The sequence below is a fragment of the Dermacentor albipictus genome, chromosome 8 (genome assembly GCF_038994185.2).
Source record: "Dermacentor albipictus isolate Rhodes 1998 colony chromosome 8, USDA_Dalb.pri_finalv2, whole genome shotgun sequence".
Classification (NCBI taxonomy): domain Eukaryota; kingdom Metazoa; phylum Arthropoda; class Arachnida; order Ixodida; family Ixodidae; genus Dermacentor; species Dermacentor albipictus.
The window spans coordinates 77,623,330-77,648,360 of NC_091828.1; the positions used below are offsets into that span (position 1 = coordinate 77,623,330).

The window sequence follows — 25,031 nt, forward strand, 5'->3', positions numbered from 1 at the left end:
GCCTTTGGTTGCACAACGACAACCGAAGGCGATAGCGACGTAGCTGGCGCTGGTGACGTTGGAAGTGGCAACGAAGTTAATCCCGCGTGCTCACCGTCATTCGTGGTGGAGACGGTGATGCGACATACACTGCAGAGATCCGTTTCGAGCCGTGGTACCCACCAATATGTTACGGGGATGCTGGGAGTGTAAAAAGACTCTATATACAATATATACACATGCAGAATAAATTCAAATAATATATCTAGCCAAGAACAACACGCAGCAGCCAGCGTCTCGCAATCTTGTACTCCTTTCTGTTCTTTTATCTTTCAGTAAAAATATCAGACTGGATGACCACGAGCACTCGCTGTCACAAGGCTGGCATTGCGAAGAACGCCGGCAGCGGGGACGAATGGTTTGTACATCCGTGCGATTCACCGCGAATCCGCAATTGTCAGGATATGCCTGCCTTTGTCCACTACAGGGCGACCTTTCACAGCGATCGACAATATACCATTGTCTATTACGTGGTCTACTACCGAATCTGCAACGTTATGGGATCAGAGAGGCAGCCCCGGATGGAACACAGCGCACATCAAGTTAGCAATCATCTCTGCTCGCCCTCTGTCATTCCACTCACCAATGATTACCAACAATTTCATCCAGGCCGCATAAGCGTCAGCTGCTATCAGTCATTCGCACCTACGACATGCACAGAGGAGAGCACGCCCACTGTTTTTTTCCAAACGCGCATTTGATCACTTGATGTCCAACTAACCCGAATATTTAGCGCGTGAGAAGATAATGCACATCAAGCGCCCATCCTTTTCCCATTCGCTGTTACGCGCTTTTCTGGCACCCACGATGTATAGGTCGCTCATTCATCTGGCTTTCGAACTTTATACGAAACATCACGGCGACGACGAGAAATAGAAAACATGTGTCGAAATCGACTCGACTGCTACTTCGGACGTCGCAGCATACACCGGGTACAAAGACAGCATGAGAACCAATGAGAAAGCCAACAGTGGACACGTCGCTTATGGCTACTTCGCCAGAACCCTTCCGAAACTGATAAGGAAGCGTATTGTTCACTATATGAGCATCAATTGAAATATAACAGTGCGCATGCGGGGAGACGGCGCCCGCGAAAGGACCAGCCATCTCGGCTTTCAAGCTTGAAGCAGGCGCAGATTACCTCCAAAATAAACTGCGCTACCCGCGAATGTGTAGTGCTCAAGCTCACGGAAAGCCAGGCGCAGTCACTACAAACTAGGAGAAAACACGTGCTTAATTCACTGATTCGGCGTAACTGATATAATCGGAAAATTGTTCGCTTGCGTTCTAATTAAGGGGTGCGGCTTCATGAACGTTGCATCGTGATGAGTCTTGATAAAAGAAGTTGGAACCAATCGCATAGCTCTGACCCGTTTTTTACCAGGGCTCCAGTTTTGCAGGTAGAGTGCTCCTTATGCACTAATGATGAGCAGGGCGTGAAAGAGGTAAAAGCTGGACCCAACGTTTGGACAAGTGGGCTTGTCTTTTTCAAGGCGACATATAAGGTGAAATGAACAGACAAGACCACTTGTCGAAACTTTGGCTCATGCTTTTAGCTTGTTCTCTTTTTGCTCATTGTCTCAAATTTCCATCTCTTGTCTTCCCCGTGTTTTCTGTGGCCTTGAATACATGAGATATTCAGTTAGCAAAGTTATCAGGCACTAATACCAGGTGAGCAGGCAGTGAGGTAGGCTTCAGGTAAGTGACGCAAGCTTTAGGCAAACAACCTGGCTTAGAAAACAACGCAAAAGGTGCACCTACGATTACGTTACTCTTTAATGCAAAACTGCTGGGACCATGGCCATCGAAAATAGCACAGCTAAAAGCCTTGAACGCATTGGAACATTTTTAGAAAGACACAGGCATCCTTAAAGAATACTAGATATCCCACATTATAGCCACACGTAGTAAACACAAATTGCTTCTATAATTTGCGATTGTATATTACGTCTTTGTATTCTTTTGAACTCTGTGTGTTCTCATTTGTTTATATGCTATTCACCATCCGCATCACTGCTGCTTGTGATGTGGATGTGAACTGCTTTACCTATTATATTTATATGGTCGTATGCGTATAGGATTCTGTTATGTGGATTTCTGCCTATATGCGGTGGTTTCTTGTCACTTTCTTAATATATATGTTGACACGTGTCCTTATCTTTGTCGGGCAACCACGTTTCGCCGTCTAACAAATGTAATCGCACAGCGTGGGACGCGCCTGCATGTATCCGAAGTTTCTGGAAAGTTATCGATGCTTCTATCCGCTGTCTGTTGTCGCCGCACCTTATGTTATCTGATTTCATCACCTGACGCGAATGGTGTAGAACTTTGTGGAAGGCATGCGGGTCCGAACGATTAGTCTGGAACATTCGACGACTACTCTATAAAACCCGACGCGCTTGACCCGCTGATCAGATTTCCGACGATCGCCGACCGTGTTCGCCGCTATCGTTGTGCTATAAGGCTAGCCTGTTTTTCTGGGGACAACATAGAGAAAGGGATTGAACAAGAGCGGACACTCGGCGAAAATTGGAAACAGGAAACACGTCACGCTATAGTATTAACATCGACGAATTGGGGACGCGAGCGTCGAAAAAAAGAAGAATGTGAAATGTGAATAACAGAAAGTGTTTTATTTTTTTTATTCTTTCCCGGAAAAAATTTAAAATATCTGCGTATAAATTAAATTAAACTTTGAGGCTTACTTCCGTTGCCTAGCGACAGGCGAACCGCAGAATGACGAGCCAGATGTTTGCGTCATTCGTCAGACACACCGCCGAAGCGAGTGAGACCACCCGCGCATCTGAGCGTTGGACTGTTCGGGCACCCATCTGCCTGTTTTTCTATTTTGGGATTTAGCCTGGTTTGGTGGCCTCCCAGCGAATTATTGCGTTCATTCGGAACTTCGACATGGCAGCTCTGCACTATTGGACTACGGCAAGGTGAGGAACTTTGTTCGACAGTCTGCGACGCACTTCAAGCAATTAGGCTTACTGCCCGGCAACTAGGCTAGACTTGTGACGCAGTTAACGAAAAACAGCGTGGCCGTCGTGGAGCAGTTCATTTGAATTAAAGAATCGTACTGGGAGATGTTTGCGACGCTTCCTATAAACCCCAATATTATTTTAACTAATTTCGGTATCTTTTTGGCACGCTAGTCGCACAAGGTGCTGTGACGCATTTGCGCGTGTACTGAATTTTACTGCGACAAGTTTTGGCGCTTTCTCTGACTGCCAACATTATTGAAACTAATTTCATTACTTTTTGGGCTACCTTTCGAGCGCAGTGGGCGTGCCTGGCGCTGCGACTCGGTTAGCGAAAATCAGCTCAGCCGTGGTGCGCGGTTTCGTGCTTTAATGCACTGAAAGGTTCATGGCGCTTTTCTTTCTTTGACGCCCAACATTGTTGAAAATTATTTTCGATACTTTTATGTTATGAGGTACGCTCGCCGCGCCTGTTGTAACGCAGCGAAAAGCAGCTCGGCCGTGGTGACAGTTAGTTTGGCGCGTAGTGAATCTTACTGCGACAAATTTGTCGCAGTTCTTATGTCCCCGCAACAATTATAAGCCTTCTTTCGGTACACACGCTTGTCGAAAACGCGACGAGCAATCTTCAAGGGTGATAACACGGGAGTGCGTTGCTTGCGCCTGCAGAACGCACAAGTGATAAGCCAAGGAGCTCAAACACCAGAAACTAGTAAGTCGAAAATTCTTTTTTGTCTTGAGTGCATTTTGTCTTGAGTGCGAGTAGAAGAAATTCTGCGAGCGTCCAGCATGCTCTGGTTGAGAGCCCGTGTTGTGACCACCTTTGTGTATTCGTAGCGTACTATCGCGTCGATTGTAACCAAGTTCGCGAAACGCGCCATTGCCCGCGAATTCGTGTTATTAAAGTGCAGGAAATGAGTATTGGGAAGAGGGGAATGGTTGGAATTAGAATGTGTTTGCGGTATGTACGGTATTGCTTGTGATGAGTCGGGTATTTTCTACGCCGTGTGTGTAAATACGAACTGCTTTTGTTTGTAATGCCGCCCACTCACCACTTTCGCACGCTTCGCCTCTACAGGCATTATTCTTACATGCTAATACCAAAATAGCGCTTGTAATTTTTTCAGCTCACATCTTCTGGTGGAGCTTCCTGCGGAAACTACTGCTGCATACCTGGTGCCACAACGCTGGATGAATGCACGAAAAGCCCGCGACGAACCCGCCGTGGTTGCTCAGTGGCTATGGTGTTGGGCTGCTGAGCACGAGGTCGCGGGATCGAATCCCGGCCACGGCGGCCGCATTTCGATGGGGGCGAAATGCTAAAACACCCGTGTATTTAGATTTAGGTGCACGTTAAAGAACCCCAAGTGGTCAAAATTTCCGGAGTCCCCCACTACGGCGTACCTCATAATCAGAAAGTGGTTTTGGCACGTAAAACCCCATAATTTAATTACTTTTTAAAAGCCCGCGCCGAACATTTACAAAGAATAAAATAAACGTTAATTTTTCCACATTTCACAAGGTGTCTTGCGTCTTTATGAAATCGCACGTGGTACATATTCAATGGAGGCTTGTAAAGATCGTTCGCAATCAATATTACTTAATAAAACAATTTGCAAATAAATATTTATTAAATAAAAAGTAAATATGTAAATAAATATTTGCTGCAAAAGCAAAAAAAAAACGGAGCCGGCGTGACGCGCACCAGCTAGAATTCAAAACGCGCGAGCACAGAACCGAAACCGGAAGTGTGCTTCAGGTTTTAACATCCACGGCTTGGTGCGCTGCAGTCAATTAGGCCGCTGGGCTCAATGGGGAGTCTCCGCTGTTGTTGTATTCCTTTCCCTATGAGCACAGGTTCGCCCAATAAAAGGCAGTTTTCTATTCCCCCGCATTGCTGCTTTCTTCACCCTCACTACCACGTGACAATATTACTGTTGTTTCTGCTGATCGAAAATGAGTAGCCATCATAATTACAAGTTGACTACATATCTTTCTTTTATTTTCATTCTAATAGCAAAAGGCAATACTATTCGCTTTGAAAGCAAACTAGGGCGACCTCCTATGAACAAGAAAAGCGCCTGATTGGTCTGTCCAGACAACGCTGCGAGTCAGAGCCCGCTGCTTGCGTTGGTGATTACGCAACTTTCACGCCAGGAGATTGGAATAAGAACATATCTGAATCATTTTACGTTGCAGGGCATCTGAAATGGGTCAGTTTCGGTGGAATGTTGTTGGCGCCGTCATGTCCTTGCGGTGATTGCAGGGGAGGGCCTCGCTTCTCAGCCGTTTTTGGTAGGGGCAAGAGGAGTCTCCCATCCCGATATTGCTCTTAGCTATCGTCCTCACACATGTTCAGGTTTAGTGGTGGTACTGCGACATTTATTTGGCCCGCCGCTTTGGCCATATTACGCAAAATGTACGAGATCCCAAAGTTAAACAGGTACACGTGCAACTGTACGAGCAAAATGTGCGAGATCCCTAAGTTAAACAGGTATACGTGCAACTCAAACAGACTATAGCCCGGCAAGCCCTTCTACAGAGCCTTCGAAAGAGATCTGAGTCCCGAGCGTACTTGGCCCTTAATATTCTTGATGATCTGGGTCTTGACGCTAGAGGTCGAACTAAGAGGTTGAAACCACCTTGGTCTTTCGCGAGCCTCGATTGTTCGTTGACAATCCCTCACGTTCGTGCTAAGCGGAGTTCTCCTTTGGCGGCAACGCGTTCGCTCGTACTGGAACATCTTGAGACTGAATATGCACGTCATCTTCAAATTTTTACTGATTACTCTGTGTACAAGGTCAGAGGATCTAGAGCAGCTGATTTCACATTCCATCTTTGAAGGATGATTGGTCTGATCGCTTCACTGCAGTTGTGACCTCCACAACGGCCGAAAGCGTTGCCATTGAGGCAACTCACTGAAAATCTGATTTCAGTGATGACATCGATCTGTCATCTCTTGAGCACCAAGTTCGATGAATCCGATGTTGAAGCTATCCATCGTGTGCCCTCAAAAAACAAGGACGAACCCAACATCATTGTTAAGTTTGCTTCCAGGAAAGTGAGAGACAGCATTCTGAAAACAGCGAAAAAGCAACGGCTGAACACTACACTTCTGAGCTTTGACGATCACGAAAATCCCGTGTTCATCAACGAACATTTGTGCCCGGCAAACAAAATTTTGCTAGGTAAAGCACGGAAAGCCAAAAAGGAAAAACAGTGGAAACACGCATGGGTATCAGATGGCAAGATCCTAATGCGCAAGACAGATACCTCGCATGTTCTACATATAACCTGTGACGCTGATCTTGCTCAGGTAGTCTAGAAACATGGCCTTTTCCGTCGAGGAAATCAGTGCTAAGTGGCACGAGAGCGAAAACCTTTCCATTTTTCATTGCAATGTCCGCAGTATAAATAAAAATTTAGACCAACTCACTGTACATTTATCGCAACATTCTTTCCAGTATGATCTTATCGCTGTAACTGAAACCTGGCTTAAGAAAGGAGAAATACCGTACATACCGGGTTACACAACGCTATCTTTACCAAGAGATAGCACCGCACGAGGGGGTGGCGTTGCTCTTTTTATAAAAAACGGCATAGATTATCAACAGCTCTCGGATTCCTCTCTGAGCTCTAATACCACAGAAGCACTTTTTATTCGCCTTAAGACAGACGTCGTAATAGGCGTGGTATATCGTCCGCCAAACACGTGCACAAGTCAGTTCATATCTGATATGGAGTCCATTCTGGTTCCTCTGATGTCTTTTAATAATCAGTTAGCAATAGTTGGTGATTTCAATATCGACTTATCAAAGGATGACTGTCCAGATTATATTTTCTTACTGGAATCGTTCAACCTCAAGAATGTTATCAATGTGCCCACTAGAATTACACATCAGTCTGCAACAATTATTGATCACATCTTATGTAACCGTGATATGGATGCCTGCGCTGGTGTTTGTAACCAAAACATTGCTGATCACTGTTCAACTTTTCTGTTTCTGCCACGGTCGGGTATCGATTGTATTTGCCCTACCCATACCAATGTATTTTCACGGGTGGACTACGCGCATGTCAGGCGTTTGCTCGAATCTATTCATTTCGAAAATCTGTGTCACAGTGACGTTCACACAGAATTTGCTAACTTCGTATCTGCTGTTTCCGATGCAATTACTAAGTCAACACTGAAGTTTTCTCGGCGCAACTACAAACATGCCATATGTCCTTGGATTACTGAGGAAATACTCACAGTATTGAAAAAGAAGGATTCGTACTATAATAAGCTCAAAAACAACAGAACAAATGCTTATTACTTGAAACAGTTTAAGTATTACAGAAACAAATCCGTGGCGCTGATGAGAAAATCAAAGAAATTGTATTATACTAATTTGGTTAATCGTCAAGGAAATGACACAAAGCAAGTATGGAAGATTGTAGGAGAAGTTACGGGAACAGCTAAAAGAAAACAGATTGTTCCTGTCAACTTGTCAATAGAGACTGCTGACCAGTTTAATCAGTTCTTCACAACATACGGTCAGAACAGTGCGCAACCTACTCCCTTAGCTTCAGTGACATCCGACATACCTCGATGTATTAATAATGAATTCAGTTTCTCGAACATTACTAGCGATGAAGTTGCAAGTGTTGTGGCGAACATGCCCACGAATAAAGCGGCCGGGCCAGACGGCATAATGGCTAAGGTAATCAAGGACAACATTGATTTGTTTTGTGTTCCTTTGTGCAGAATATTCAATCATGCGATACACTCTAGCTTATACCCCGATACTTTAAAAGTTGCAAAAGTTGTTCCGATATTTAAAACTGGTGACCCTAACAACCCGTCTAGTTACAGGCCAATATCTGTACTGAGTGTCGTCAATACCATTTTTGAAAAATTAATTGCTTTCCAACTGAAAACCTTTCTTGATGTTAATCATATTATTTGTCCTCAGCAACACGGATTTGTTTTTAGCAGGTCCACGTCCACGGCTGTAGTTACTCTATCACAGCTTATCCTATCTGCTCTTCATAACCATAATGTTGCTGTAAGCGTATTTATAGACATCAAAAAAGCTTTCGACACAGTTTCACACTCCATTCTTTTAATGAAACTGGAAGCATATGGTGTGCGTAGCGGGGCCCTTGAATTCTTTAAAAGTTATCTTTCTTCACGACAGCAGCAAGTTGTCCTCAAACAGTTCAAGTCTGCATACCAAACTGTTACGTGTGGTGTACCCCAGGGGTCAGTTCTGGGACCGCTTTTATTTTCGCTCTTTATTAATGACCTCCCCAATGCAATACAGTGTTCTCAAATTTTGATGTATGCGGATGACACTGCACTTATCTTTACTGGCAACTCACTTGAATCAATAGAAAATCCTATTAACAATGAACTCCAACGTATCTCGACCTGGTTTCGTAATAATCATCTAACTTTAAACACTGAAAAAACTAAATATGTTATTTTTCGTTCAAAACAAAAGTGTATTGAATTAAGTGATTTTTCTATATGTGTTGACAACAATGTTATTGATAGTGTGTCTTCTTTTAAATATTTAGGGGTTATGTTCGACTGCCACTTGTCTTGGAAGGAACAGGTGCACAGTGTGTGTAAAAAGGTTGCGTACGGTTGTTTTACCTTGTCTAAGGCACGGCGGCACTTTCCACCTGCTATTCTTAGATCACTGTATTTTTCATTATGTCACAGTCATCTCAGTTATTGCAGTGAATCATGGGGAATCACATACAAAACGTATTTAACACCATTGCTAAGACTACAAAAACGTGCCTTGAAAACCATGGGATTACCTTCTTCGAATAGTTCTAACTAACATTTTTGACGCAATGCAAATCATGTCATTCACAACCTTACGCGATTACAAAATAGCTCTTATGGTTAATAATATTATAAATACCAACTACCCCTTACCTCTTGGTTCATTCAGTATTCCCGTCCGCAACACTAGACAAGCCAGCAATGGCAATTTTAACCTTCCTATTTGCCATAATGCGTACGGAGAAAGACGAATAGAATTTACAGGAGCGAAAATTTGGAACTCGTTGCCAATTGAAGTAAAGCAAGCTAGGAATTTCAAACTGACATGCAAGAAACATTTTTTGGGAATGGAAGCAGGGCTACAAAGTTAGTTTCTCTTCAATGTGTTTGTGATTGCTGTCCTATATGTTATTTTGTATTGGACCGCTTACTAGCCTCATTGGCTATCGGTCCAAATATCTGTGTATACATTTTGTTTGTGTTACTCAATAAAGACTTCTTGATTCTGATTCTGAACTCTAAAGAAGCTACGGTTTTGTACGCCTCAAACTGTTGTCATTCTTACAGATTCGAAATCCGTCCTTCAAAGGTCATAGCACGGGTTCCCCTACTGATTCCTTATGTCTAAGCTCCCTACGCTCAGTGCACAATCTCCATATCAAAGGCTTGTTCATGCGATTCCAATGGGTGCCCTCGCACATAGGTATCATAGGCAACGAAATGGCGGACAGCCTGGCCCATAGAGCGCTGTCTGGGAATGCATTGAGAAAAGTGCCTCAAGAGGACAAGGGACTCTTCCGAGAAGCGGTGTCGTGCCACTTCAGTTCTTTGTGCAGCTCACCTCACAAGCCATCAGGGGTGCTATTTTGTAGGAATGCCTTTCTTTATGCCAATGCCTTTTCGCCTGACGTGACCGATTTTGGAAATGGTGGTTGCGTACGCACGACGTTTTTTGGATAGTCCAATCAGAAGCTCCCTTCATTGGCCGGATGTTTCTTTCATGTTCTCTTCTCTTTTTCCGGGGCTGTATAGCAAATTCGTCTTGTAAAACAACACTTAATAAAAGCGGACTTCCATGCTGCGTAAAGCAAATTCATTTTGTATCTTTACAACGTAAAAGCTGCCGCAGCTTGAAGAAATGCAAACGCAAGTACTCCTATTTTTGAAGTCATAGCCACATATTGGTCGGATGTGCATCCGAGCCATGCCGTTGAGCGCACGCAAAATGGCGGCCTCTGTTTACCCAACAACTGACAGCCGCTAGCGTGTCGGTAACACAGCGCAACTAATTGCGGCCCGCAGTGGTACACTTGCATCTGAGAAGAATCTGCGCTCCTTGCAGGAGCCGTGAGATACAGCAGAGTGAGGTGAGTGAATATTGCTCGTATAGTGCTTACGTTGTCGTGTGGTTTTCGGTGCATCATGTCTGACGTGTGAAAATTTCTTCTTTACGAAGGGCCAACAAGAATTAACCATAACCCACGAGGACAAACTTTGCATCATAGTGGATCGAGAACTGTCAAGGCACTGAGCACCTTGCAGTAGAGCACCGCCACGACAGAACAATAGCCTCGTCAATGTGATCGCAGCAACGGTAATACTTCCTGGGCCTGGCGCCCCTGCGCTGACGGTTACGCTCCGAGAAAGAAGCTGCTACAACGGTAAATGTGAGTAGCTTCTTTACCTTTTCTATATTAGTGGTATAAAAAGGCAAAAAATAATCAATTCATAGTGAGCACTTTATGCAGGCGCTTAGCTTAGACAGAATGTTTGCCTGTGAATTTGTTACTGTGTTGCGGGCCGGCTGAAATTCCCAAGTTTGAAAATCGAAAATGGCGGCAGCTAAAGGGCCCAGAGTTTCACAAGAACAAACGGATATTCTGGTGCAGTTCATCGAGCAGCACCCATACCTGGCTGGAGCTTCTACAGAGTTCTCGCCACGTATGACTGCTGCTCGAAAGAACGAGCTATGGGAGGAGGTGGCGGCAGTTTTAAACGGACAGGGCCCACCGGTTAAGTCAGCGAGCCGTTGGCGAAACCACTGGGCCAAAATGGCTCATAAGGCCAAAAAAGAAGCGGCCAGGGCCGCGAGCGAGAAGATGTGAGCTTTTTAATGATGCTGACAGTAACGTCGTTTCACGTAGTTGTCGTTGTTGTGTTTGCAGGGCCACTGGAGGCGGCAGAGTAGGTGGAGTGGACGGCCGCGTCCTCGACATCCTTGGGAGGACAGGCGGCCTCCTTGTTTCCCCGCCCCAGTACTTCGCCGATAGCGAGGTGCGTACATTGGGTTTAAAAAGTGTTGTTTGTGCTGCTGTAGCCTCACACATTTTCAGCATTACATTGTAATACAATATTCCAAAATCTCTTCAGCCATATTTTTTTTCGTTTTTTGTGCAAGTTACAATATAGGTTACGTACTCTGAGCAGCAACTTCTGTAAATGATGCGCATTGCACACACTGCTCGCAATGCTGAACACTACTCTGACTGCAGGACGCAAGTTCGGAGGATGCTGCAGGGCCCTCCCGCAGTGCACCAGCAACAACTGCGTTTGTGGTGTCGGGTCCTGCAGCTGTTGCTGGGCCAAGTGGCCTTACACGTAAGTCAGTGACCCAGCTTTTGTTGTAGCATTGTTTGCAGTTGCTGTATGACCTTGCTATGAAGTAGCCCACTGTGCTGTTACTACCTTTGTGTCCAGCATTCAGCTCTTATTCATGGAGCAGAAATACAAGCCTACAAATGACATGGTGTTGTAATAGAGATTCCTTGTGCTTCTTATAGGTTACTGTAACCAGCAATTTTCTGTGACATCTTTTGCTCCAACTATGCGACTGCCTTGTGTATCATAATTGTAGCTATGCAGCTACAATGACATTTCGAAGTGACTGGTTAGGACAATCAAGCTGTGTGGGTCGGATAACAGTGGATGAGCAGTGTTTGCTTTTGTCTTGCATGAAGAGCAACCGCCTACCCTCCAGCAGCCACCCTTCCAGCCGACCCCCCAGCCAACTCAACGAGAGCCGCAAGCACCCCCCCCATAGGCAGTCGAGGCAGCAGGACCTCGAGGGCGCCGTCCAGATGGATACTGCCGAATATGTTCGGCGGGGCCAGTCGGCGGAAGCCAGGGCACAGGAGGAGGCTCGCTTGCGCCGACAAATGCTGGAGCAAAACCAGCGGGTATGTGTAAGGCTACAGACGTATATTTTTCTGCGTATGAAATTGACGAGCATATGACCTCTCCAACAATTAATCAGTGAACAAGCATAATGTATGCATACAGTGCTGCGCTGATTATATCTTGTACACATTTCCGTGGAATAATATGTGTCAATATTTACGCAACTAGGTGGCAAAAAGAAAGAAGTGGCATTAGGTTCAGGGAAGCAGGTATAACCATGTAAGACATCTTAATGGGATGGGACTGCACAAATTTGATGGGCCAGAAAGATATTATCAGTGTTTCAATATACAGTTACAATAGCCTGCAAATGCGGATGAATGCAACACACCAAGGCATTGTCACTGAGCTTATATAATTAAACTAATTACACATCTTATTCGCTAACAGCACCACGAGGCCCATATGGACGTCCTGCGCCAGCAGCATACCGTCCATATGGAGGTCCTGCGGCAGCAACATGCTGTCCACATGGAGGGACTGCAACAGCTGAGGGAGGTGATTGGCAGCATGCGCGACGTTCAGCAGCAGCGGCTGGCAGTGGAACGACGCTCACAGGAGACAAACCAGCGTCTCCTGCAGCTGCTGCTGGCTGCACCGGCCCATGGGGGCAGCCAAGTCCCTCCCCCTCTCAGGACCCACATATGTAAATAAGTACTAGCATAGGCAAGGAATTTTATGCCATTTTTTTATTAGCTTAAATTTTGCTGTTGTAGTGATGGTGATATGAAGGCCGGATATTGCTAGTTAGCAAGAAATAATTGCTCAAGTCACCCTTTCATGCATTCAGAAGTAGCATAGCCGTTGCAGCATGATTTTTTTTCTTGAAGTTGTACTTCAGCAATAAGAGCGCCCACACTATCACGCTCACAGGCACAAGTGCCAGCAAGCCTGATGGTACATTAATCTGACTGCGGCATTGCAATTATGAGGTGCCTAGTTGTTGTCATGTCAAGTTAAGCACGAAGTAACACTGCAAATGTTCTACAATTCAATCCTGTGTCATCAGTGCGCCTTAATGTAATGTCACACGGAACCTCTGAATATGCACAGCGAAAAGAAAAAGTTCTGAAAATTCCTTGCCTATGAACCTTCACCTCATTTGTAATGTGTATTTTTTTTGCATATTTATGTACATATTATACATGCTTTTTTTGGCATACAGGGCTGGAATGTCTTCTTTTCTTGTTTGTCGTCATAACATTTTGTTTCCATTTACTGATCTTTCATGGTCAATATTTTTTGTAGTGAAATACAAGGCTTAATGTCTTCTTTTCTTGTTTTTCATTATTACGTTTTGTTGCCATTCACTGATATTTCATGGTTGATATTTCTTTTTTGTCGTGACATACGTGGCCTAATGTCTTCTTTTTCATGAGTACGTTTTGTTGTCGTTCAGTGTTTTTTCATGGCTTATATATTTTGTTGCCGTGACATACAGGGCTTGACGTCGTCTTTTCTTGTTTTTCATTACCACGTTTTGTTGTCATTCAGTGTTCTTTCATGGTTGTGATACATTGTACGTTTACCCCTCGTGTGCAATTACCCCTCGTATGCAGTTTCTCTTACTCAATATCAAAGCAAGATGTTATGGCTTTCTTTTTCAGTATGGAACTCCACGACAGCATGTTCCTTTCGCACGTACTGATGTACCTACATATTTTGTAGTGATATTCTTCTGTTGATGCGTGATTTAAGCACCTGCACCTTTTTCAAGTGCAGTTTAAGCCAGTTGCTATTTCTGTATATTTGTGCAGCGTACAACACTTTCCTTACACGATGCCTGCCGTTACCTGTGAATCTTTCAGATGCAAGAGCAATGTGATGCAATATTTATTGAAACTTGTCTGTGATATGTTGCATATGTCTCTACTGCTGCAGTACTCACTATTCTCGCACTTATTCAATGTAGAGACTGTCGCACGTGATGTGTACATAAACAAGTGTTACCAAAAAAAATGGCTGTATGTGGAAGGGTGAAATAATACGGAAAGGTGCAGTGTTGCTCTGGTGCTTTTATTTGCATGGCGCTTTATTTGCAGTGCTAGCTTGCACTGTGGAAATGTAATTACACAATCTGCAATATTCCATTCCCCGAGTTCAGCTATTTACAATTGAGGGCACTTTCTTGAAATCTATCAACTGCTCATGCGTGCCACACTTCACGGGAGCCACAGCATTTGACATGTCGGATGACCAGGTGGACGGCATTTTTGTCACTACAAAGGAACTTTGCGGTTGCTGCGAGACAAAATGGTGCAGGAACTAGAAGTTGCACGTGCAACAGCACGTTCAATGGAGCCGAAGGGGTGACGTACACTGTACATTTTGGATTTTGGGAGCTTCTCTGCGACGAATAGAAAGCGAGTAGACAGGCGCTTATGTCCATCAACGTGTAAGGGAACACAGAACTCTCACCGATACGAGTAGAAATAACTATGACAACTGCAGGCTACATGCATGGCACGCAGGGCATCTAGTTGACGACCGCAGCAACATGCAAACCATGGCAGACCCTTTGAAAATACACTTATTTTTAGCTTGCTTTCAATCTTATATGTCGCCACTAAACATACTTCACTTAGTATAATTGCAGGCCTTACATAACGGTTCACTACACAACTTTTACATTCCTTGACACGTCATGAATGCTTTGCATTACATAAACATCAACCACAACTTAGCATGGGAAATCTGTCTGCAATTTCACAGCATGAAACGCACAATGCAATTTTTTGGCATATGTTATGCTACAACTGTGTGCATGCACCTAGCGATGCTGACGCTGCTGTTGACGTCGCAGCTGCCGCCGAACACTTCTCAGGTAATGTATGCGCTGCGCACTGGTTGTCCCAAACATGCCAATCACAGAGTCACGGACAGCCCGGCCTCTCAAAGAATTCATTCTCGACCCTGTGTTTCGGGGCAGACCTTGCGGAATGGGGTCGCCATTACCGCAGAGCTCAGTACTACTGCTGCTGCTGACATCATCGCTGTCATCATCGCCCGAGTCTATGTTGCCCTCAGAGAGGCGAAGGTTGTGCAACACAGCACATGCCGCGACAATGTTGGCTGCACGTTCCGGCTCGTAGAGGAGGGTGCAATATTGCTGAAGACAGCGGAAACGGCTCTTTAAGAGCCCAATGCACCTCTCCACTACGGAACGCATGGCGCCATGTGCTGTGTTGTACTGCCCCTCGGCTGTCTGCGCTGGAGGATGGCCAGGAACTGGGATCAGGAGCCACGGCTCCAAGGGGTAGCCACTGTCACCTGCACGAAAATGGAAATAGTACATTGAGTACTCCTCTGACGAGAGGCAAGTTGTAAACTTAGGAAATCTACAGCAGGCTTCAGGGTGAATCCCAAGTAAAACCATGAGTTGAGCATGTCCATACCCGACACAAACGGTTAACAAATTTACAAGTGCACTACTCGGTGCCTGCCACAAGCAGAAGAAATCAACACTTGATGGTACTATCAATGACAGTAGTAGCAGTAGCAGCACTAATGTTTGCTCATTTCTTCTGCTTCTGGCAGGCACTGGGTGTAGTAGCAGCACTAATACGTATTGCTTTCATCTGCTCCTTGCAAGCACATAATGTGCTTGTAACTTAACACTTCGAACATTGAGAATGGTTGCAGTCACAATGGTGACAATGGTGACCTCATGTTTTTTTACTCCCGACTTATGTGCCTGTAATTTGGTTAAAAGTTTGGGTTGGAGCGGACACGGCGTTCTGCGCTACTGAAGCGTGACTGCGCCAAAAAAGGTGTTTTGCCTCACCGAGGAGGTATTCTCCGGGATTCACGATGCGGCCCGCTTGAAACCGCCGGCGCAGCCATGTCGTGCGCCAGACAAAAGCGTCGTGGTCCGACCCCGGTCGTAGAGGGTCCACGGCCAAGATTTTCATGTCCGCATCGCAGATCTGGTAAAACGTAAACGGAGAAAGTGCCCGATGACATGAGCAACATAACTGTCAAAAAGGATCGGCACCAGAAAACGTGAGGTTTACTTACGAAGATGCAGTTGAGGGCGTAGTATCACTTGCGGCACATGAACGCAGCCTTGCGCTCACCCTTCGGTGCGACAATAGCTACGAGGCTGCCGTCAACGCATCATATGACGCCGGGGATAGCACCGCACCGAAGAAAACCTTCCTTCACGGCTGCCTTTTCCTCGGCCGCCTTAGGAAAATGCACCCACTTGTTGAGCACCCCGGCGTTCACAACAGCCTCTGCCACCCGTCGCACGCACTCGCTCACTGTCGACTGCGACACACGAATCGTCTCCTCGCTCCCAACGGACGCTTGGAAGCTCCCAGTGGCAAAGAAGCGCAGCGCGCACAACACCTTCCGCTCCACCGACAGTCCCGTCGCTCGCTCTGCTTCTAGTTCCCCCGCCAGTTCCTCGCACAACAACCGCACCGATCCCTTTGAGAGTCGAAAATGCCGTCGAAAATGGTCATCCGGCATGTCAAACGCGTCGTCTGGCTCTCCGTGTTCACGTCGGCGACGGTGAAGAGCCACGGCCATAGCAATCAGAGGGGCGGCCATTTTTTTTATGCCTTCGGAAAAGAACCTGCCTCTGGCCGTGCCAAAAATCCGTGCCTTATGCTCCGCATAATGAGTGCGTCAACGCCACTATGACGATTACAGTTTTCGCGGGTTCCTGACGTCGCGTGATTGACAGACGAAATGGGCGCGGCCCGGTCATTTTCGACCAATGGATGCGCGTTGATGGCAGCAAAAGGCATAAAGAAAGGAATAGAATTCCTACAAAATAGCACCCCAGGGGTCTCAAAACAAACCAAGCCACTTTACTGCTCCGCTTTCGCACGGGCTCTGCTCGTGCCCCTGCGTGGATGTATAAGACTGGCCTAGCGTTGTCTCCATTATGTTCAACGTGTGGTGTGTGCGGTGACATAGAACATTACCTTATGTGCTGTACTCTGTATAACGCGGAAAGGAACGTGTTATACGGGTCCCTCAAGAAGACAGGAATTCCTCACAGTTCTGTTCAGGACATTGTTTTCCCGCCCGGGGACCAGTTAGATAGGAAGGAGGTTTCTCGCCTTCTTTTAAATTACCTGCAGGACATGGATTTGGCCTCCACATGTTGGCCTTAGGAGTGACTGTGTGTAGTTGTGAGGTCTGTGTCTGATTTATATGATTTATGTATTTTAAGTGTCACTACGGTGGAGCAATTGCCGGCAGCAATTGCAAGACTAATCCCACCAGTAGCCTACAACCACTCAAATCAACTGTTGGGCAGTTGACAGTTGCGGTTCTTCCGGTCCGCTGTGTGGTGATCCATATAAATGTCCCTGCAATTGCGCTCCCGAAGTTCTTTGAGAGCGGAACACCAAACCGAACACACACACATGTGAAAACGGATTGTTGGAAGGGTCTCAAATATTCGCAACAGCAAACGCGCTTCTTGCTCGGAGCGAAGCACTCTGCATCGCTCCGAGTCTCAAATAGTACGTCATTCTCGCGTGCGACATCATCATCAAAAGTGACGCTAATTATTCCAACTGCTATACTGAAATCGCGGCCGAAGTGGTCGAAGGTTAGGAGCCGGTGTCCCTTTTCTAACATCCTCAATGCGTTCAGACTCTCACCAACGGCAAGCGACGGAGTATAGTTTGCCTCTTCTGAGCGTCAGACGCGATATTTAAAGCAGTCAATTTTATATTTCTTAGGATGTCCTATGCATATCATTAAAAAACATCATCCCATGCACGTGTTCGTCAGCGCGACCCATCGCATGGCAAATGGAAAACTCTGTCATCGGTACACAGAGTAGGCTCTTTCGTGTTCGTGTTTTATGTTCTAGCGACGGAGTGTAGCATGCCTCTTACGAGCGTCAGACGCGATATTTAAAGCTGTCAATTTTATATTTCGTAAGATGTCCTATGCATGCCATTTTAAAACCAAAAAAATCATCACATGCACCTGTTGGTCGGTGCGACCCATCGCACGGCAAACGAAGAGGACGGTGATCGGTATACAGAGTAGGCTGTTTCCTTTTCGTGTTCTATGTTCTTTATTTAGGGGCTTAAAAACAGGGTGTTATATTTAAAGCACAATACGGAGGAAAAAATTAACTTCTTTCATGCATGGTACGCGAAGGGGGAAGAAATTGGTGGTTTTCTTTTATGACACCCAAATTCTAAGCATACTTTCTCCAACTCTTAAAACGTTTAACGCAATCATTAATCTTCTTTTGCACGGGAGCTTTCTATTTCAACAACCAAACTCACCATCAGGAACATATAATCCCCACGAGAGGTGATCGTAAGTTACGCACAAATTTATTTCTACAAATCCTCGTGGACAGGCATAATTACTACATTTCAAGAAACCATGCTGAGTCACAAAGCAAATACATATAGGTTTCATAATTTTCTCATTAATTATTATTTGCACTTCTAAAGAAGTACATGGGGAAGTGTGCACATCAACGTTTTGCAAGAGGTCGGGCGCTTTTCCTTGTTTTCAAAGCTCTTGTCGTACTTTATATTTCTGCGTCCATCCTCGACTTTTGGTGTATTTTGTCTATGTTTGTTGTGTTATTTCACTGATTCTCAATACACACTAGTGCGACGGAATGTAATACAAACTAGATGAATCACCACCGTTCTTTCAACGTATCCTTGTTTGGTAAAGGTCCTCTCCAAGTTACAGCTACCGTTCGCAGTGCTCAGAAATGTCAGCTCTGCGCTAATTTGCTACCTTTCTCGTTATCGGCCTTTGGATGCATGTGACGCGCTGGAAATGCGATACATTGCCCCACTGCCATATTCAAGTAAAGGCGGCGTCTCAGAAAGCAGCAGCTGCCCATTTACTCAAGGCCGGCAGACGTGGAATACGATATCGTTTTGTTTATGCCACTTTCCGGTTGGGTAATAGAAAGCGAAATATCTGCTATATTCATAAGTTAGCTATTCTGATAACATTAACTATCTTGACCACTTACTCACAGAAAATGCGCAGAGCTCATAAGATTTGCAAAACCTACATTTATCATCTTTTGAAAAAAGCCAATCTTAGGGAGAAAGTGGGGTTTCAGCTGATTTGCATAAGTTTACTCAGGGATACGAAAAAGTAGAACTATTCATTTTTACGCAAAAGCGAAGTGCCCTTTGTATACGTAGTTTGTCGGGGCAAAATGTGTTTTTTTTTTCTTAATTATATACTTGTATTGTGTGCGAACGTAAAAGAAAGAGGGCCATGGACTCAAAACAACGCAGTTTCACAGTTGTTTCAGGCGTCATTCGCTCGGCGATGCACGGACTTCCATTTTGTCAACGGCGACGACACGCAATAATAGCGTTCCCTTCGCCCGACACTTGCTCACATGTGTGAGGTGCCCAGGTTCTGGTGAGGAGGAGAAACTTTGCTTCGCTCTTATCTATACAGTCAATTGCAATGCGCACCCTCGGCAACCGACGCTTGACCTCCGTTCGAATGGGATCACTGCGGAGGATGCAGAGAGAGTCATGGTGAAATATATAAACAAATTCGCAGTAACTTACTGTCATTAGCAATTGGTCTGTAGCAGCTAAAACGGCATCTACCGAAGCCTGCCCATCCTTCGGATCGGGTCTCATTGCTCGGAGTCTTCTCGCACGCCTTCGCAGGAAACCTCCGTATCAGCATGGTTGTGAACCACAGGTAAAGAACAACTTGCGCAGAACTGAAAGGGCGCAATGATAAAATATTGCATATTACAAAATTAAACATTGAACACACGTTTCGAACCACTGACCTTCAAATCACGAGCGTGGTGCTGTAATCACCATGCTACGAGATACATTTTTTTTTCGTTAAAGGGACACTAAAGGCAAATACTAAGTCGGCATGAAGTGTTTTAATACCAGTTCATAAACCTCATAACGCTCATAGTGTGCCAACAAAAGACTTAATTTACGAGAAATGTGCCTCTGAAGGGTCCAAATATATTTTTTTCAATTGAAATTGCCCGCTACCAAATAGAGAGGGTGGGGAAGTTGACAATCCATTGCTGCCGTCAGTGAGTAAAACGGCACCCGATAGACGGTGGTACCGAGCCAAGACAGCGCGTAGGATTCGCCGCTGCAGCGGTCGCTTGGTCAAGTGCAGTAAACCGTCCTGACATCCCGCGACATGCATCACATGGAAGTTGAATTCTCTACTACGTGCAGTTTGTGCGAGTTCCGCGATCCAGCAAAACCAGCGCAGCACTACGCGATAACGAAACTACAGAAACGCTAAAGTGTGGGCGGTGTGGTGAGCGAAAGCGAAACCTTTCGTAATTTCGGTGAGTTATGTTTTCATAAAATGTAATATAACTGGAAAAGTAACATTATATTTTGTCTTATAATACAATACAAGGATGTTTCTTCCAACGAGTGGTTGAGTACTAGTGATAGAATTTAATTGAGGAGTGCTTTCGGCACCGCGCAAGTACTTGAATTTCCCGGGGGAGTCTCCAATCATGTCCTGCATTTACACAATTTCTCGATCGTTAACGCTCCGTTCGCGGTAATATATACGCCTCTACATTCTCGAGCAGTTATTTATCACTTTAGGATGACATAATATTTGCCTTTAGTGTCCCTTTAATGCCTGTACAGCATCAGTGCAATACACCCACAATGGCAGTGATAGTTTCGTTCGAGTGGCTTTCCAAAATGTGATCCCTCCTCAGAGCACTACTTGACCCAACGCACACAAAAACGCACACAACGAACACAGTACGCACTATCATCCACAAAGAAAAAATGAATGATGACGCGCTCCTCCAAACACTGCAACAAAGATACATTGCTTCAGGCCACCGACCGGAGTACAAAGACTATCCACACGAGGAAGAAACCCAATTGGACGGCGATATTACAGAGACAGAAGTGAGGGCAGCCCTACATGGCATAAGACGAAACACGGCGCCCGGAGCAGACTGTATTCACTATGCACTGCTACGCAAACTCGACGACCAGGCCATACGGCAACCCACTGCATACTACAACGACAATTGGCAAAACGGAACGCTTCCACAGGAATGGCGACACGCCGATTTCACCTTAATTCCGAAACCCTGGAAACCGCTGTCCCTCCAAAACCTCAGACCCATTTCCTTGACTTCCTGTATTGGCAAACTCTTCGAGCACGTAGTTCTAAATCGCCTCCAGCCTCACCTCGAAGCGAACCAATTCTTTCCCAATACCTTATTCGGCTACCGACCAGGTCTGTCTGCGCAGGACATACTCCTACAACTTAAGGAGGATGTTGTGGATGGTCCAAGTGAAGCTCAAACAAGAGCCATTCTGGCGTTGGACCTCAAAGGAGCCTTCGATAGCGTCTCACATGACCTCATTCTAAACAACCTTGCATTCTCCCGATGCGGAAAGCGCATCTATGATTATGTCTGAGCCTTTTTATCTGCCCGAACAGCCGCCATTGGCCTAGGTGATATTCGGTCGGATATCATAAAACTTTCCGGCAGAGGGACTCCTCAGGGTTCGGTTATCTCACTCACCCTGATCAACGTAGCGATGGCACAGCTACCACCGCTACTCGACAAACTTCCGAACGTGCAGCACGCTCTGTACGCCGATGATATTACAATCTGGGTGACCACAGGGTCAGACGGCGCCATTCAGGACGCACTACAGGAAGCCGTAAATATAGTTCAAGAGTATGCGACAGCCAGAGGACTGACATGCGCAGCTGAGAAGTCGGAGCTCCTGCTTGTATTCAAAAAACGGAGCAAGGCCGATATTCCACCAGCCATCACATTGCATCTCAATGGCAACGTTATTCCATGGGTAGACAGACTACGTGTACTAGGACTTCACATACAACACAGCGGGAAGGCCACACATACCCTACACGTGCTCCGCCAACAAGTTACCCAAATAACGCACATGATAAAGCGCTTTACAAACCACCGACAAGGACTGAAAGAAAAAGACGTACTCCGAATCGTGCAAGCCCTCATAATTAGCCGATTAACCTACCACCTGCCCTATCACAATCTGACTCAGACCGAGATGCACCAGACGGACACCCTCCTCCGTACGGCACTAAAGGCAGCGCTGAGACTACCCCAACATGCGTTTACGCAGCTCCTACTACGCCTGGAGGTACACAACACCATCAGCAAACTAGTTGAAGGTCATTTTAATAGCCAATTGCAACGTCTGCAACGAACAATGCAAGGGTGCCACATTCTATCCCGGCTAGGATAACAAATACCAAGAAAACCACAACTTCTTCCGCTTAGCATTCGCAACAAAATTCACGTGGCCCCAATTCCCCGGAATATGCACCCTGACCGTTATAAAGGTCGACGAAAGGCAAGAGCACAAGCCCTGGCTCGCCTATTTGGCGATGACAAATCAAACACTACATTCCTATACACCAACGTGGCCCGCTACCCACAAAAGCGTGCCCTATGTCTAGTCATACTAGATAGTGCAGATATTCTGAGAGCTTCGGCAACGCTCAACACTGTGGACAGTGGCACGGCGGAAGAGGCTGCTATTGCCCTAGCCATCGTACACGCTTCAACCATGCCGGCGCCGGATGGACCTATCACAGTGGTCACTAATTCTCAGACCGCCTGCAAGACTTTGGCACAAGAGAAGGTGACACCCTACACACGCCGCATCCTTACATCATTACACCCCACAGCGTTACACAGGGTGCGTATCGTCTGGACACCTGGACACGCCTCTCTCCATGGTAATGAACGCGCTAATGTGGTAGCCCGAGAGCTCGCTAACCGGGCGCCATCGGAAGAGCGGTCCAACCCAGACGACGCACCGACAGGACCACTGAACTACACTGAAATTCTACAATATTACAGAGATACCAGGAGACACTTCCCTCCACCACATAATTCCCTTAATCGAGAAGATGCCGTCGCGTGGCGACAGCTTCAAACTAATTCATTTCCCTGCCTCTTTTATCTTCACCTCTTCCACCCCGCACAATATCCCTCATACTGTCCCAATTGTGGAGCAAAGCCCACAGTATATCATTGCACCTGGGAGTGCCCACACCCTCCGGGCTACTCCCCTATTCCTTCACCTTCCCCTTCCTCCTGGGAGACTGCGCTGACCAGCTCAGAGCAGCGACGGCTGATCCGGCGGGCACGCGGAGTGGCGCAAGCCAATGGGGCCCTGAACTAAGGGCTCCAGCCTGCGAGGAAGTCGCCCAAACTCATGATAAATATATGTTTTCTCTCTCTCTTACCAAAGGACTTGCCGTGAGGAAAATGGTGTGGTTATTTTTAGCTTGGTGTAGCTTGGTTTTAATGGTGTGCTTGGACTACACCGATTCAAATAAACCTGAGTTGATAGTCCAGTCGTTGTGATGTGAACCTCTCCTCTTGTCGTTTGGGGTTTTGACTGTTTTTTTCGTTCAAGTATGTACCAACTGGCCCAGATTTTAACCCTTCTATTTTTAGCTCTTCGCGCTAGCCGATTGTCATCTCGGGCTCTGGCGGATCTCTTCTTGTAAATACATCGTCAATAGTTCTTTTTGGCGGAGCTTTGTTCACGCCAAAGATATTGGTGGAGGCACAGATCCCTTTACTCTACAGTTACATTGGTTAGTAGGGAAGTTGTGCGCGTTCACCGTTTGCGATTTTACGATAACCAAGTTGTCTGAGCAGGTACAGTATACTGAGTTAAGAAACACAGAGAGGGAGATTGTACCTGCAGTGCAAAGGAGCGACAAAGACGTACGAAATGTTCATGCTGTGATGTGCGCCCCAGCTTCTCTGACTTTCAACGTGTTAGATTCACGGTCAGGGAAAATGCCAATTCCCTCATAAACGCAAAAGCAGAAAGCAGGTATTCTGCGAGCATTTCGCTAATATTCTGAACGGTTTGTTTTGCGACAAGTGATAACAGCCAGCACTTGACGTACAACGAAATGAAACACGTTCCGTCAGGCACGCTGCACCATGGCGTAACCAAATTTACTAACCAGCATGGCGAGATACTTCGCGTGCGCCGTCACAGTAACAGGCGATATGCCGTAGGCCTCGCTTTTGGCTCTCAAAGCAAATGTACAATGTACAATGTACAATGAGCGCAGGCGCGTTCATGCGCTTCCCGTAAATATGGATGACACAGCCCATTCCCAGCACGTAGCCGAGGTTTAATTGAGGCGCACTGTAAGGTCATTCCTTTGCACGTGGTAGGCGGTTCTCGTGCGGTGACTTGTCTGGCCGTATAGCATGATGGCGTGAGTATGCTCCGCGGTAAAAGCAGTTTCTATGTCGCTGAACAGGACTTGTGGGGCAACACCTAGTAGATGTTGGTAGAGTAGAACACCTAGCAAGATGTTCTCTGCGAAGAATTTATCCGCTTCGGCTGCACTATCTTTGGGTAGGGCTTACCTTTCCGCATAGCGGATAAGCTATTCGGTAGTACGACTATTCCGTTCTTCGCTTCAGAAAAGGACCCAACAAGTAATTTTCATTTCACCTGCTGGAACAGTCATCAAGGAGTTCAAATAGGCTGCAGCAATCCCACTGGCCTTTCTGAGGTTGTCACTCATCTCTTGCAGCATCAGTATTTTTTACGTAATATGTTACGATGGCAGTTAGGCACTACCAGTGATACTTCACATGTGTCCTCATTAATTCGGGGTTTGGTCTTCTCACTTCAGCAAGGTTGTCAGCGCTTACTGTTCCCATGAAGCTGTCTTCATCTTGATCTTAGCCCCGTGGTGAGTGAATTGGTGTGCGAGAGAAGCAGTCCATATTGCAGTGTTACTCTGCGAATTTGCCATGGTGATGATGAATTCTTGCAGGCGTAGGTTATACCATGCAAACACGCTTGGAAGGGGCTAGAAGTTTCCTTGCCAGCACAAATTGTTGTGGGTAGGTACGGCATTCAACGGCCTACGGCATACTTAAGGCAATTTTTTTCCGCTAGCGCAGATGGTAGCAAGGCGTTACTTTTTCGTCGTGAAATAATGCGCTTCTCTTTTCAAACGTGACTAGCGAGCGTGAGCTACGGACCTCTAAAATCTGTGTTTTCACTGAAAAAACA

General features: G+C 46.0%; 2 protein-coding genes and 1 long non-coding RNA gene across 3 annotated transcripts; 1 reads left to right on the forward strand and 2 right to left on the reverse strand.

Moving 5' to 3' along the window:
* Positions 1-11,032: 11,032 nt before the first annotated feature.
* On the forward strand, positions 11,033-11,861 carry LOC135921193 (uncharacterized). The gene is made up of 3 exons (XR_010570487.1): positions 11,033-11,076; positions 11,295-11,400; positions 11,760-11,861. It is a non-coding gene; the product is annotated as an uncharacterized lncRNA (long non-coding RNA).
* A 2,264-nt stretch (positions 11,862-14,125) lies between these two features.
* LOC135896337 (putative nuclease HARBI1) lies at positions 14,126-15,890 on the reverse strand. Its single transcript, XM_065424712.1, has 3 exons — positions 15,764-15,890; positions 14,911-15,249; positions 14,126-14,220 (listed from the first exon to the last, which is right to left on the reverse strand). Exons 1-3 carry the CDS (start codon positions 15,888-15,890, stop codon positions 14,126-14,128), a joined length of 561 nt encoding a protein of 186 aa, XP_065280784.1.
* A 205-nt stretch (positions 15,891-16,095) lies between these two features.
* Positions 16,096-16,512, reverse strand: LOC135896344 (putative nuclease HARBI1). The gene has a single exon (XM_065424726.1). It carries the CDS (start codon positions 16,510-16,512, stop codon positions 16,096-16,098), a length of 417 nt encoding a protein of 138 aa, XP_065280798.1.
* Positions 16,513-25,031: the final 8,519 nt, after the last annotated feature.

Bases quoted from the DNA above. Each gene is read 5' to 3' on its own strand.
- LOC135896337 (XM_065424712.1), bottom strand. From the start codon at position 15,890: ATGAAAATCTTGGCCGTGGACCCTCTACGACCGGGGTCGGACCACGAC. The intron at 15,250-15,763 runs GTGAGGCAAAAC...ATTTTCGTGCAG, and splicing joins TCCCGGAGAATACCTCCTCG to GTGACAGTGGCTACCCCTTG. The intron at 14,221-14,910 runs GTCTGCCCCGAA...TTTGTCTCGCAG, and splicing joins TGGCGACCCCATTCCGCAAG to CAACCGCAAAGTTCCTTTGT.
- LOC135896344 (XM_065424726.1), bottom strand. From the start codon at position 16,512: ATGGCCGTGGCTCTTCACCGTCGCCGACGTGAACACGGAGAGCCAGAC.